The sequence below is a fragment of the Myotis daubentonii genome, chromosome 19 (genome assembly GCF_963259705.1).
Source record: "Myotis daubentonii chromosome 19, mMyoDau2.1, whole genome shotgun sequence".
NCBI classification, from domain to species: domain Eukaryota; kingdom Metazoa; phylum Chordata; class Mammalia; order Chiroptera; family Vespertilionidae; genus Myotis; species Myotis daubentonii.
Genome location: NC_081858.1, coordinates 15,636,413 through 15,649,329, shown reverse-complemented (window position 1 = coordinate 15,649,329; position 12,917 = coordinate 15,636,413). Strand labels below are relative to the sequence as shown.

General features: G+C 50.8%; 1 protein-coding gene across 4 annotated transcripts in view; it reads right to left on the bottom strand.

Annotated features, from left to right (window-relative positions):
- PKNOX2 (PBX/knotted 1 homeobox 2) overlaps positions 1-12,917 on the bottom strand; it is a 280,359-nt gene that overhangs the window by 58,034 nt on the left and 209,408 nt on the right. For all 4 annotated transcript variants that reach the window (XM_059675981.1, XM_059675979.1, XM_059675978.1 and 1 more), the window contains one exon: positions 6,421-6,560. In XM_059675981.1, the coding sequence (XP_059531964.1) occupies positions 6,421-6,560 (140 nt within the window). The remainder of the gene's footprint in view (positions 1-6,420; positions 6,561-12,917) is intronic.

Below are 12,917 nucleotides of genomic sequence, written 5' to 3'. Positions count from 1 at the left end.
CCTCTTGCTGCCTCACCTCTCATCATTTACTCTGCCAGAGGCTGATGCCTGCAGAGCGCTTCATGCGCCAGGTTCTGTACCAAGCTATCTCCATGCATTACCTCATTTAATCCCCACGACAATCCTGTTGATGAGATAGCACTATTTTTAGCCCCACTGTACAGATGAGGAAACCAGGCTAGCGGTGAAGCCAGAAGGTAAACCCTGTCAATCTAAGTCCAAAGCCATGATCCTGACCCTGGATTCCACTTCCCTGAATACACTAGACCCTTCACAGCTCAGACAGGCCACAGGGACACCCACTGGCCATGGGGAGGCAAGCTGGCCCTTATGTAAAATACCCCCACCCCGGTCTACGTAGGACACACTGGTCTGTGGGTCCGGTATTATCAAATAAGATCTCATTTTAATCTAGCTATTACTATGTTCTTTTTCCAGTTAAGAAACCAGAGGCTCAGAGAGATTAACATGCTCAAGGTGATGAAGCTAGTTATCACCAAGTCTATTTCTAGATCTCGCCCGGCTGCCCAGCACGGCCACTCTGCTGCATTTGCACCTCGAGCTATAGGACTATCAAGATCCAGCTTAGAACGTCAGTGACCTTCATTCAGAAGGATGGTTGCTAGGGAACACTGCCCACTGCCCTGTTCTGACCTTTCCCCAAATGAGTGTGGACTCTAGAGGGACCCAGTTTGGATGAGACAGGAACGTGAGTGATATAAACAGGGCTTGGAAATGTCTGTTGCTTTTATTGAACTAGAACGGGACAGCAGGTCACACACCAAGGGAGAAGGTCCGAGTTTGCGGTTTGTGAGAGGGGACTGATGTGAAGAACTGGCAGTGCTCTGTGGAAAGGTCACAGCTCTGAAAGCAGAGAAAATAAAGAGGCAGGAGAATGATTTGACGCCTGGCAGGATTTCTGGGGCTGCCAGGAAGAAGTCTGCCAATGGATAAAGCAGGAGAGGATTGGAATTGGAGAAGGTGGGGAAGCTGGGGGTGATGGTGGGGCTTCACTCAAACAGATAGACAATGTTGGGTACAATCTACAAGGGAGAAAATTCCCTGCCTTGGGGTTAAGGAGAAAAAGCACAATTGCAAATTCTTATAAAGCACCCACTCTGTGCCAGGCACTGTTCGAAGTATTAATTTTTAAAGAGAGAACATTTCATACTTAGGACCCAAGAGTAGACCAGACAAAACAGTGAAGACCAAGGAATGTAGGCTCGTGGCTACAGATACGAAGAAAATCTCTCCGAAGAAGCAGTGGTGAGACGTGCTGAGCTGTTTAGAGCAGAGACTGTGTGCCTGGGACTTGGGCACCTGTGTGGGTTTTTACTTTAGCCTGGCGAGAGCCAGCGGTGCATCTTCTCCCAACTCCGTTTAGGCATCACATTGGAACTTGAAATGGACCAGGGTGGGAGCGTTTATCCTGGAAATCAGCCAATGCTACAAATCAGGGTTCTCCTCTTCCCTTGTCCCCTAGGGCCAGTTTGCCAGCACGGCAACCTAGAACCATGGTGTACACAGGGGTAACTGCCTGGCCTGGTTAGTGAGTCCATTCAGTAAGCACTGATCTAGTACATCAGCTAGACGGCTGACTCTAAGGCAGTGGTTCTCAACCTTCCTAATGCCGCGACCCTTTCATACAGTTCCTCATGTTGTGGTCACCCCCAAACATGACATTATTTTCTTTGCTACTTCATAACTGAAATTTTGCTAGTTATGAATCGTAATGTAAATATCTGATATGCAGGATGTATTTTCATTGTTACAAATTGAACATAATTAAAGCATAGTGATGAATCACAAAAACAATATGTAATTATATATGTGTTTTCCGATGGTCTTAGGCGACCCCTGTGAAAGGGTCGTTCGACCCCCAAAGGGGTCGCGACCCAGGGGTTGAGAACCGCTGCTCTAAGGTATTAGGTATTGCGCTTAGGACAAATCAATGAAAGATGCAGACACAGACCTTGCCCTCGTGGAGTTAACAATCTAGTGCAGTGGTGGCGAACCTTTTGAGCTCAGCGTGTCAGCATTTTGAAAAAACCTAACTTAACTTTGGTGCCGTGTCACATATAGAATTTTTTTGATATTTGCAACCATAGTAAAACAAAGATTAATATTTTTTGATATTTATTTTATATATTTAAATGCCATTTAACAAAGAAAAATCAACCAAAAAAATGAGTTCGTGTGTCACCTCTGATACGTGTGTCAGAGGTTCGCCATCACTGATCTAGTGGGAAAAACAGAAATGATGTTAACACCGTCAATTCCATTGTGAGTAATGCCACAAAAGAAAAATACAGTTGACTCTTAAACCACATGAGTTTGAAATGTGCGGGCCCCATTATACATGGATTTTTCCCAATAAATAAATGGCCCTCTGTATCCATGGGTTTCTTATCCGAGATTCAACCAACTGCGGATCAAACAAACAGCATTTTTACATGACCGACCTGTGTCCTCCAACCATGGATCAAATATACTGCTTTCTCTCCGCAGCTGGTTGAGCCTGTGGATGCGAAGGGCCCACTGTCGTTAAGTTTTGGGGGAGTCAAAGTTATAGTTGGGTTTTTTACTGCCTCGGGGTCAGCACCCCTAGACACCTGTGTTGTTCAAGGGTCAGCTGTATAGGGTGCAGCAGCCACTCACCCTGTCCGTCTGACCTGCAGCTCAATTCTCGAGCGTTTTTAATGGAGAAGCAAAGCACACTGCCTGCTATTTTCTCGGTGCTCACACCTCCACGCAGCATTTCCCATCAATAACAGGCCACTTTTTCAGCGCCAGGCCGGCCACTTCATGGGTTCTCAGAGAGGTTTTCAGCCTTAGGGGTGAGAACCACAGCGTCTCCTGAGCAGTCTCAGCAAAGCCGGCCTCCTCCTCCACTGCACCTGGCCAGGCCAGCTCCCTGCCTCTCTTCTGCTCCCCAGGACATCATCGTTTCCATGGGAACCAACTCACTTCAAAGGGAAAGGAAGGAGACTGGAGGGGAGGAGGGAGTGTGGAAGCTGAATTAACCTCCCCTTTTGGCCCTTCTCTGTGCTGCCGGCAACCTCACTGCCAGGTCCCAGACAACACCCGTCCGTCTGTCCGCCAGCACAGACACGGGGCCACGGCTCAAGCTACACTTTAACTTCTTGGGGGAAAATCCTGGGGTTTCGGTGGGGGCTGAGGAAGGAGAGAACTGAGTGGGTCCAAGCCTGCGGTCCCCACTGTACGGGGCCTCCTCCTTCTCAGACCGCCCCCCCCCCCAGTACTGTTCCCGGGCCACAAACACAATTACCCACGATGCGCAGCCAATCACCAGGTCTGCTCAGATTAGACTGCGGTCATTAATCTGAGCGGGACTCCTGGCTGCCTGGCTGATTAGCCCAGATGATGCTCTGGTCTGATCCAATTAAAGACAGACCGGGCCTCCCCAACTACACACACACACACACACACACACACACACACACACACAGTCCGTATCAGAGGGAACCAGTACACTTCATGAACACATCCTCATACACAAACACAACCTGGCAAACCTTAGGGGACTGGCAGGCTCCCTCCCTCACAGGTGCGCCTCCCTTTGTCCCACTGCCCCTCTGTGGCCCTGCAGGGGCCGGGGACTTCTCTACTCTTTCTTCACCTGTGGTTTTGAGAGGGGCTGTGGTGGGGGCTCCCAAAAGTCAGTGTGGGCACTAATCTCAGTCAAAAGGGTCTCATTGCATTTACTGACATGAAATGCCAACTCCCTGAAGTGCTTCAGAGCAGCCGGACTGCCCCAGGCAGGCAAATCTAATTAAAATCACAGACCCTCCTGGAGGCTGAGTTCCCTCCCAGTCATGCAGGAGGGCTGTAGAGAGGGCAGCTGGTACTAATGGGAGAGGTGTGGTGTGAGAGACAACCTGGGGCAGGGGGCAGGCAGGAAGGGCTGCAGAGCGGAGAAGCTGGGGGTGTTGATGACCTGAGATGCAGGGTCACCATGTTTGTTGGGCAGTTGGGGGGCCACCTGCAGAGAGAACCTGGGCAAACACCAAGGGCTGTGGGGTGGCCAGCCTGAGGGAGAGGTGAAGATTGGGTGGGAAGGGGAACATGAAGGAGTGACATCCTGATGGGTAGTTCCCACAAGGGGGGGAGTGGCTGTTCTCCTGCAGCCTGGCCTGGGGGTGGGGGTGAGGGGCAAGGGGAAGGAGCCTGGGGTCCTGGGAAGGGCTATGGAGCCCATGGAGCAGTTGGTAGCCAGGGGACCGCTATGGTTTGAGCCAGACGTGGTGCCAGGTACTCACATGGCTGTCTCGTAAACCCTTATTATACCTGCTGATGAGGCCCTGCCGAGAAACTAAAGCTCAGAGGCAAGTGTACCCCTAATCTGGGGACCCCTCCAGACTTGAATCTGAGCTCAGTACAGGGCCCAGCCCCAGGGCTCTGGGAAGGTGCCCAGGATCAGTCTTGAGTGGGCATGTGCATCACCTGGGGTCTTGTTAAAGTGCAGATCGTGCATCCCGAGGTCTGGGGGAGCTGAGATTCTGCATTTCTAATCAGCTCCCAGGTGCCGCCACGCTGCTTGCTGTGCCTGTCCTTGGAGCAGCAGTGATCCATGGAGCATCGTGGCTGTACCCCCCGTCATCGGGCCACCAGGCAGTTACGGAGGCCATGATACTCTCCTCTCCCTTCTCACACCACGCAGGGCACCAGCCACCACACAGTTAATTTACGGGTGGCGATGCAGCCGCGTCTCCACGCCCAGCTCTGGCTCCTGGCATTCCCAGAACACATCAGGTCTACCCTGCCTGCAGGTCCTACTCCACCCGCTGCTCCTCCCGTGAGCTCTCTTACTGGCCTTTAAGATCAAACTCATACATTCTCTCTGTGGAGCCTCTACTGTTAAAGCTCTGACCACTGCGTTGGTTTCTTTTCGGGGGAAAACAGAGAACAGCCCATGCACTTATCTTTTTAGGGGTTTCCTCTTTCCCCAAGAGTCCAGCACATATAATAGCAGGGGTTCAATAAGAGTGTGATGGGAAGGAGGGCAGGGATGACAGGAGTGCCGACTCCCATGATGGGGGAGGCTGGCTGGTCCCCTAGAGTCTAACAGGGACTGTGGCCAGATCCTGGTGTTCTTTGGGGTCCAAGGTGGAGTTTCCTGCCTGCAGGCAGCCGGGCCGGGCCTTGCATTGGGGTGGGCGGGCAGGCCCTGTGATGTATCTTTCCTCAGGCCTGGCAAGCAGCCCTGTGCCAGGATCTATGGATCAGAGCCCACTGTTCTGGACTCCCCACTGTTCGCATTAGAGGCCGTCAGCTCATCTGAGTAACTAAAAATAATGCCAACGATAACGATAATAACAGCAATGATCGCCACCATTACCATAAAGGCACTGTCATCTGGGGGGGGGGGGGGGTGAGGAAGAGGGAATCAATCTTCTTCCTCTCCACCCTGGGTGGCCCATCGCACATGTTACTGACATTAGCACCTGCTGCAGTGTGTGCCCAGCCAGAGGTAAGCCGAGCTCACGGATGCACCTGAACGCCTACGCTCACACGGCGAACGTGAGGCAGGGTCCAGCCTCAGAACTGAGTGTGGCCCAGGCATCTTCTCTTAGTGGACGAATGAGAGTTCAGTCCCTGCTGGACCCTCATTCAGTCCCGCTCTCAGATGATGCCAGCTTCTTCCCAGCCACAGACGTAAACAGGAACTTCCCCAAGCTCCTCTGCCCTCTGGACCATTCTGGGCCCACCCTGGTGCATGGGCTGGTGCAGAGCAAGATGGAACGAGTTCCTGCTCTCTGTCCCCACCTGGGGGAGGTGCCAGGACCTACACAGCTGCACACACACACCTGTTGCTAAAAACCCAAGATGACCATGAATCAAAATGTGGTTCCAGGAACAGCTGCATTGGAGTCACCAGGCATGCTTTCACAGGTTCATGTTGCTATAGCCTGACCTACGGACTCAGCATGTCTGAGCATGGATCCCACAACATGCATTTAACAAGCTCTCCAATGACTATCAGGCACACTAAAGCTCGCATCATACCAGGTAGACGGTGTGATAGATGCGCAGAGCTCTTGCTGGAGTAAAGGCAACGGTGAGACGAGGCAGACAGCAGTCCCCAGGCAGCTGCCTGGTTGCTGAGTGGAGGGTTTCTGGCTCATTAGGGCTCATCTCCCCAACTGGGATGAAGAAGGGCTCCCCCTGGAAGATACTGCCCAGGCCCTCTTATCCCTCACTAGACAATTCCAGGGTGCTAGCGCCAACCCCAGTGGCCAGCTGAGGGATCTCCGGATTGATCTGAGAGAGAAGGCTGAGAAGGGAGCAGCTGCTGGTCATTGTCTTTGACGAGCCCACCCACTGGCTTGCAGTCCCATCTCTCACAGCTCGGGCCTGAGGCTGGCTGGGCCTACTCAGCACAGCTGAGGTGTCTCCTACCTGTACACAGCTCGCTTGTCAGCCTCCAGCTGGGCCTGGGGGTCAATGGGGGCACTGGGCACAGGAGTGCTGGCAGCAGCAGTGGGTGCGGAGATATGGACAGCCTGGGCCTTAGAGGGTGTCTGAGCAGTTGCCGTCATCTGCAGAGAGAAGAAAGAGGAGGTGGCGGTTAGTGTGGCCAGGACACCTGGCTGGAATGGCTAGGGCTGCCTTGCCTGTGGTGTGTGTGTGGATAACAGTGTGTGTGGAAGGGAGCTGTGCATGTATAATGCGTGTCTGTTTGTATATGTGCTACAGTCGGGAGAAAGCAGGTCTTTCTTCAAATGAGAATGTTCCAGACAACAATACAGGGACATTCAAAACCAGGTGGTGCACAGCACACTTTAAAAGAGATGACTGTTGCCTGGCCAGTGTGGCTCCTGGCCTATGAACCAGGAGGTCACGGTTTGATTCCCAGTCAGGGCACATGCCTGGGCTGCGGGCTCGATCCCCAGTCGGGGTGTGTAGGAGATGGCTGATCTATGATTCTCTCATCATTGACATTTCTCTCTTTCCCTCTCACTTCCTCTCTGAAATCAATAAAAAAATATTTTTTTAAAGAAAGAGATAATTCTTAATGCAAACTAAGGTGGTGACCTCTGTCCAGAAGCAGGAAAAAAAAATGATGAGCCCTTTAAATTGTACCGATGAGTCATCTGGGATGTACTGGGCAGTGTTAAGTTTGATAACTTGAAGAGGAGGAAAAAATACCAGTAGCTGAGCTGTTCTCATTTGGGCAGGTCTATTCCATGGAACGCAAGCCAGAGGTAACTGTTTTAATTGAAAACTGAATGGTCCCCAGATTTGGTTGACCTGGGCACTTGAAGACAAGCGGGTTTTAGCAACACTGCACAGGCTTCTGTTCTTAACCCTCACAAATATTTAGTTAGAGCAGCTGTTTTCATCCTGTTACATGCTTTAAAGGTGCCACTAGGGCAGTGGTTCTCAACCTTCTGGCCCTTTAAATACAGTTCCTCATGTTGTGACCAACCATAAAATTATTTTTGTTGCTACTTCGTAACTGTAATGTTGCTACTGTTATGAATCATAATGTAAATATCTGATATGCAGGATGGTCTTAGGTGACCCCTGTGAAAGGGTCGTTCGACCACCAAAGGGGTCGCGACCCACAGGTTGAGAACCGCTGCTCTAGGGCCTTAATATATATTTTTTTATAATCAGAGAAACTCCTTTTAATATTATATATTGAATTTCCTGTATAAGATTTCATTTGAAGAAATGCTTAACTGGCTTTAAAACTTCTGATAACCATCACTACAGAAGATAATGCTTTTATGTTTTATTTTCTTTAGTCAGAGGGATCCCTCAAATGTCATGAATGGTGACATGTCTCGCCTGTCTGTCGCACCGAGACAGCGCTGCCCCGGTGCCGCTGGGCTCATAGACTTGTCTGCCTCCTGCACTAAAGCTTCGCCCACACCCTCACCCCCAGCACCCATCCCCGACACAGAGTAGACGCTTAGTGTTTGTAGAGAAAATAAATGAGAGGGTAAATGAATGAATCCACCTCGAAAGCAGCAGGTATTTTATAGCTTAAAAGTTTATCATATGATCTAGGTCCCTGCTTTCTGGAAGAAAAAGTACTGTACTTCCACAAACACAACACAGTATTGCTGGTGTCGATATCCCCAAGACATCTGCTATCTCATTCTCTCCATTTAAGTCTCTGCTCAGATATCAAGTCTTCAGAGTAAAGAGTCCCTTCGACCCTTGCAACGCCCTTCCTCTGTCTTATTTCATAGCCTTTATCATGACATGCACTACATGTCTGCTTGCTTAGTTAAATCTCTCCTGCCCTCAACTAAATTCAAGCTCAAAAGGACTGGATTAACAGTTATATTCCTATGGCTCCGAATTGCCTGGCACTAGTAGAGGCTCAATAAATACTTGTTGAACCAATAAACTGAATGAATGAATGAATGAATGAATGATGGGTAGTGAATGAGATTGAGACTATAAAAGGACTATATCTGCTTTACTATACTGTGTCCCCATCATTTTTTGTTGGGATGAAATAGCTTTGCTATTGTTGGCCATGCTGGGGAAACTTTCCCAAACCCAGTGCACAAGAGGCTAGACAGCCATCAGGGTACCTGGAGCCCTACTGCCTTCTGTTATTAGCTTTTGGCCTTGGACAAATCCCTTAACTCTCCCACCCTCCTATTATCTTATCAGTCAGCACATTGGTGCCCTTTTGGGATTCGTGAGTATTAAAGAGATGCGATAAGGAAGAAAGTAGAAACAACTGTTCCAATATTTAAAAGAGAAAGAAGGTGGAATCAGAAATACTAAATACTGCTAATGTCCACAGTAACCTGTTTCTTTCATTCACAAATGCAACGGATTATTTTTCCAAATGCTACTCCGTTCCCTGCCATGTACTGGGCACTGTGCTGGGCACTGGGATCACAGGGCCGAGTGCCTGCTATAATGAGGCTCCGCTTCTGGATTTAACACGCCTTCTAAGCTGGCAGATGGGGCAGATGTGGTAGACATGGACGGTGTAAGTGACCTCAGCCTGGTACCTCCCAGATATCCTTGTGGGAAACATGGAGGGACGTGCTGGGTGGACAGTTGTGTGAATTAGTCAGCTTCCCCCAAAGGACGACAACTGCAGGGTAGGTGTCAGCGTGAGGGAGGCTTCCAGGAGAGGGAATATACTTTCTGCCTGGCCCTCCTCTTCAGTACTCTCTCCCTGACTTACAGGATGTCTCTCGAAATGCTTAACAAACATGGGTGACAGGAAACTGATCCAAAAGATCTTTATAGATGTTGGCAACATTCTGAGTCTAGCAAGATTCATCTTCATCTAATAAGTCGGCACTTAACACGTTTAGCACTTCGGCCAAAAAAAAAAAAATCAATAATTTAAGTGCTGAAGAGGGGAGACACAGTTCAGCGGCAGTTTTTGTTGACAGCAGGCTCATTATGTCCGAAGTGTAATATGTCTGTTGAACAAACAAACGCGAAAACTAGCCTCAGCTAACACTGCACTCAGAGGCCCAGTCCGCACAAAGCCTCCAGTGCCACCCATGGTGCTGGGACAGGGGCAGGAGGTACGTTTAGAAGGGACCTTGCACAAAAGGCGGCTTGTAAATGTTCGCTGGCCCTGCCTGCACTTCTGGGGTGTTGCTGACATGTGGCTAATAGGAGGGAGGCTGTGGCCTTGGACCCGAGTCTTTCTCCTCCCAGCTATTGCACTTTCCTAGGAACTGTGTGTGCCTCACCCTTCCACCCATTTCTAGGGGGACCCTCGCTCATGAGGGCTATGGGACTATGGGAAGGAATCTGGAATGTTAAGAGGGGGACGATGGAGAGACGTGAAAGCCCCTCTGAGTCGTCTGAAAGAAAGATTCAATTCTGTCCTGTATGCCCCGAAGGATCAAATTACAAACAGTGCATTAGATCTATCTAACGTGGAGACAGATCTGGGCTCACCCCAGGTACGTTCCCACCACCTAGCTCTCCAAGGCAGAATAGGCTGCCTCCAGGGGGGTGAGTTTCCACTACTACAAGGCCACGCAGACACGGCTGATCAGCTGGGCCCCCGTGGAGGGTGAGGAAGCTTTCTAGGTGGGTGGCGGGTTAGGTGGCATCTGAAGTCCCTTCCAACACCGGCAGGCTCAGACGCCAGGAGGGTGCTTTAATGACCACTATTATGCCGCAGAGAGTTGGGGTGGGGCGTGGATCCGATGATGCATTGTGGGAAAAAGGGCTTTGGAAGCTCTGAAGTGCTCCAAGGGTGGAGGGTGGTGGTGTAATTGACTACGAGATTTCCAGGATGTGCTTCTTTCCTACAGCGAGGCGTGGCTGTGTCTGCACAGCCCATTCAGGGGTGAAATACAGGCCAGGCTGGTGCCCCGCTCTGCCCACTCAGAGAGAATTTCCTTGTGCACTTGAAGGTGAGCGAGGAGACAGGGCTGAGGGGAGGGGCTCCCCCTTCTCTCATCTACCCTTTCCAGGCAGGGCTTCGGGGAAGGTTGGGGAGGCCTTTCCGGTTACAGAGGAGAGCTCGGAATAAAGTGTAATCAGAGGTGGCCACCCTCTAGGACCCCAAGAGGCCCGGCTGAAAGGCTGTTGCTGTGGCTCAGAAGAGGGAGGGGTAGGAGAGCAGAACTAGTCTCGGGAGGATGGTGACTCATTTATTTAGCTCCTGGGGGCCAATTCAGCAAACTCTGCATTTCCTCCAGGTCTGGAGAATGTGTTCATCTCCAAATACTAGATTTCCTTTTCTAGGCAGACACACCCTTGCTCAGGAACTGGGGCTCAAAGGGAAAGGCCCAGCAGCTGTCCATAAGGTCTGGGGCGGGGGGTATGGTGACTTATGGTGGATTTGGGGGTGGTTACCTGGAAGTACAGCCTGAAGAGCAGGAACAGGGAGAGACTGGATGGACTAGGACAGAGTGTGACTGCTAAATGACTGCTTGGAGCTCCCTGGTTCTGGCCTGTGAAAGCCAACTTAAAAAAATTTTTTAAATTGATTTCAGAGAGGAAGGGAGAGGGAGAGAAACACAAATGATTTAAGAGAATCATCGATCGAACCAGGACCTCCTGGTTCATAAGCTGATGCTCAGCCGCTGAGCCACATCAGCTGGGCATGAAACCAACAGAAATCTTCAGGAGTTTTGCAAGATGGTTAATGTTACATTGGTAGCTTGAAATTGTCCGTGGTGGGAGCATGTACACCATAGAAATAGCAAATGCTGCAAACCAAAGCCTCTTCACCACCCAGAGCTCTGCGTATAGGCATGCAAAAACCGGGGGGGGGGGGGGGGAGGGCGGGGCTGGCAGTCTAGTCTGACCAGGAAGTGAGCAGATGCTCCAGGGTGAGGGGAGGCTGGGAAGCAGTACACCTGCCTGCCAGCCTCATGTGCTCTTATTGGCATTGGAATGCCCAATTGATGCTTTCTTTTCTGTTAAGCATCATCCTTGTGCAATTGTAGGGGGAGAGTGGGCACCTTGTGTTCTAACGAGCCAATAAAACATTTCTGCAAGCTTTAGTGCTTAACAATAATCTGTGCAATAGGTTAGGGTGATCCCCATTCTACTAGTATGTATGAGAAAACAGAAGCCCACAGGAGAGGTGAAGAAACGTCTGGAGATCACAGTTTTTGCAAACGTTGGGGGCAAGAGTCAAGGGCTTTCTGATTAAATCACACCATGTGAATTACTGTGTGTACTTTTCTTAGAAGAGGAGAATGGGAAGATTTCTCCCCCCCTCCCCCCCGAGTAGAAAAGAGGACAGAGAGGAAGGGCACTGGAATCAGAATGGAGCTTCATTTCCCAGCGCATGCTCTCGGGTCTCCATCCAGGTCCTGCTCCCCACTGCTCCCCACCCCGCACAGACAGCTCCTACATGAGTTCAAATCACTTCTCCAAGCACTGGTCATGCCAGCAGCAGTCCTTCGTGTGGAGCCCACGTGGGAAGGCATGGGGGGTTTATTGATTGAAGGTGGCTCGGGATTCCTTCCTTCAGAGGCCGGGGAGAAGCTGGGAGAACTAAGGCCTGAGAAACCCCAGCCTTTAGGATGCCCAGGACTGAGCAGGGTTGACCACTGCCTGCTGCCAGCTGCCATTCAGAATTCCTCTCCTTTGCTCATGGGAGGTGAGCAGGTGGCTCAGAATCGGGATGACACCAGGGTTTTTCTAGAACAAACTACCAGAGTAGTTTGCAGAAGACACTGACATCAGCTAGATTGGAGCTCTGCCTTTGCCATTCACTGCTGGGCAACCCTGCATGTGTAACTGGACCTGCTGGGGCTTGGTCTGCTCATTAGTGAAATGCCAGTGGTGCTCCCTGCCTCCCACCACCCTTGTGGGGGACCGCTGTCTCCTTCAGGGGGCGCTGGCTGAGCACCAGGGACAGACCAGGCCCCTGCTCTGGGCTCCCATGGCCCCAAGCACACTGCCACCAGACTGTGGACCCTGGAGGACAGAAACCCGTCGTTCCTGCCTCCTGTTGCAGCCTGGTGTTCAGTATAGAGAGTGCCCAGCTACCTACTGATGCAGGGATGACTTTTGGGAGTAGTAGGCCTTTGCACCAAACGTACCTTTTTAGCTGCAGATTTACTGTTTTGTTTTAAAAAATTACTGTTAATAGGAAGGGGGGGGAGAGAGAGAGAGAGAGAGAGAGAGAGAGAGAGAGAGAGAGAGAGAGAGAGAGAGAGAAACATCAATGATGAAAGAGAATCATTTATTGCTGCCTCCTGCACGCCCTACACTGAGATTGAGCCCACAACCCGGGCATGTGCCCTGATCAGGAATCAATCATGACCTCCTGGTTCACAGGTCGATGCTCAACCACGGAGCCACACCGCTGGGCCAGATTGACTTTCTTGACCCTGAATGCCTCCGGCTACAACAGAGAAGTCACAGTCGCTGATGCAGGGGAGTGGTGGCAGCCAGCCCAGAGCTGAGACAATCAGACAGCACGAGGC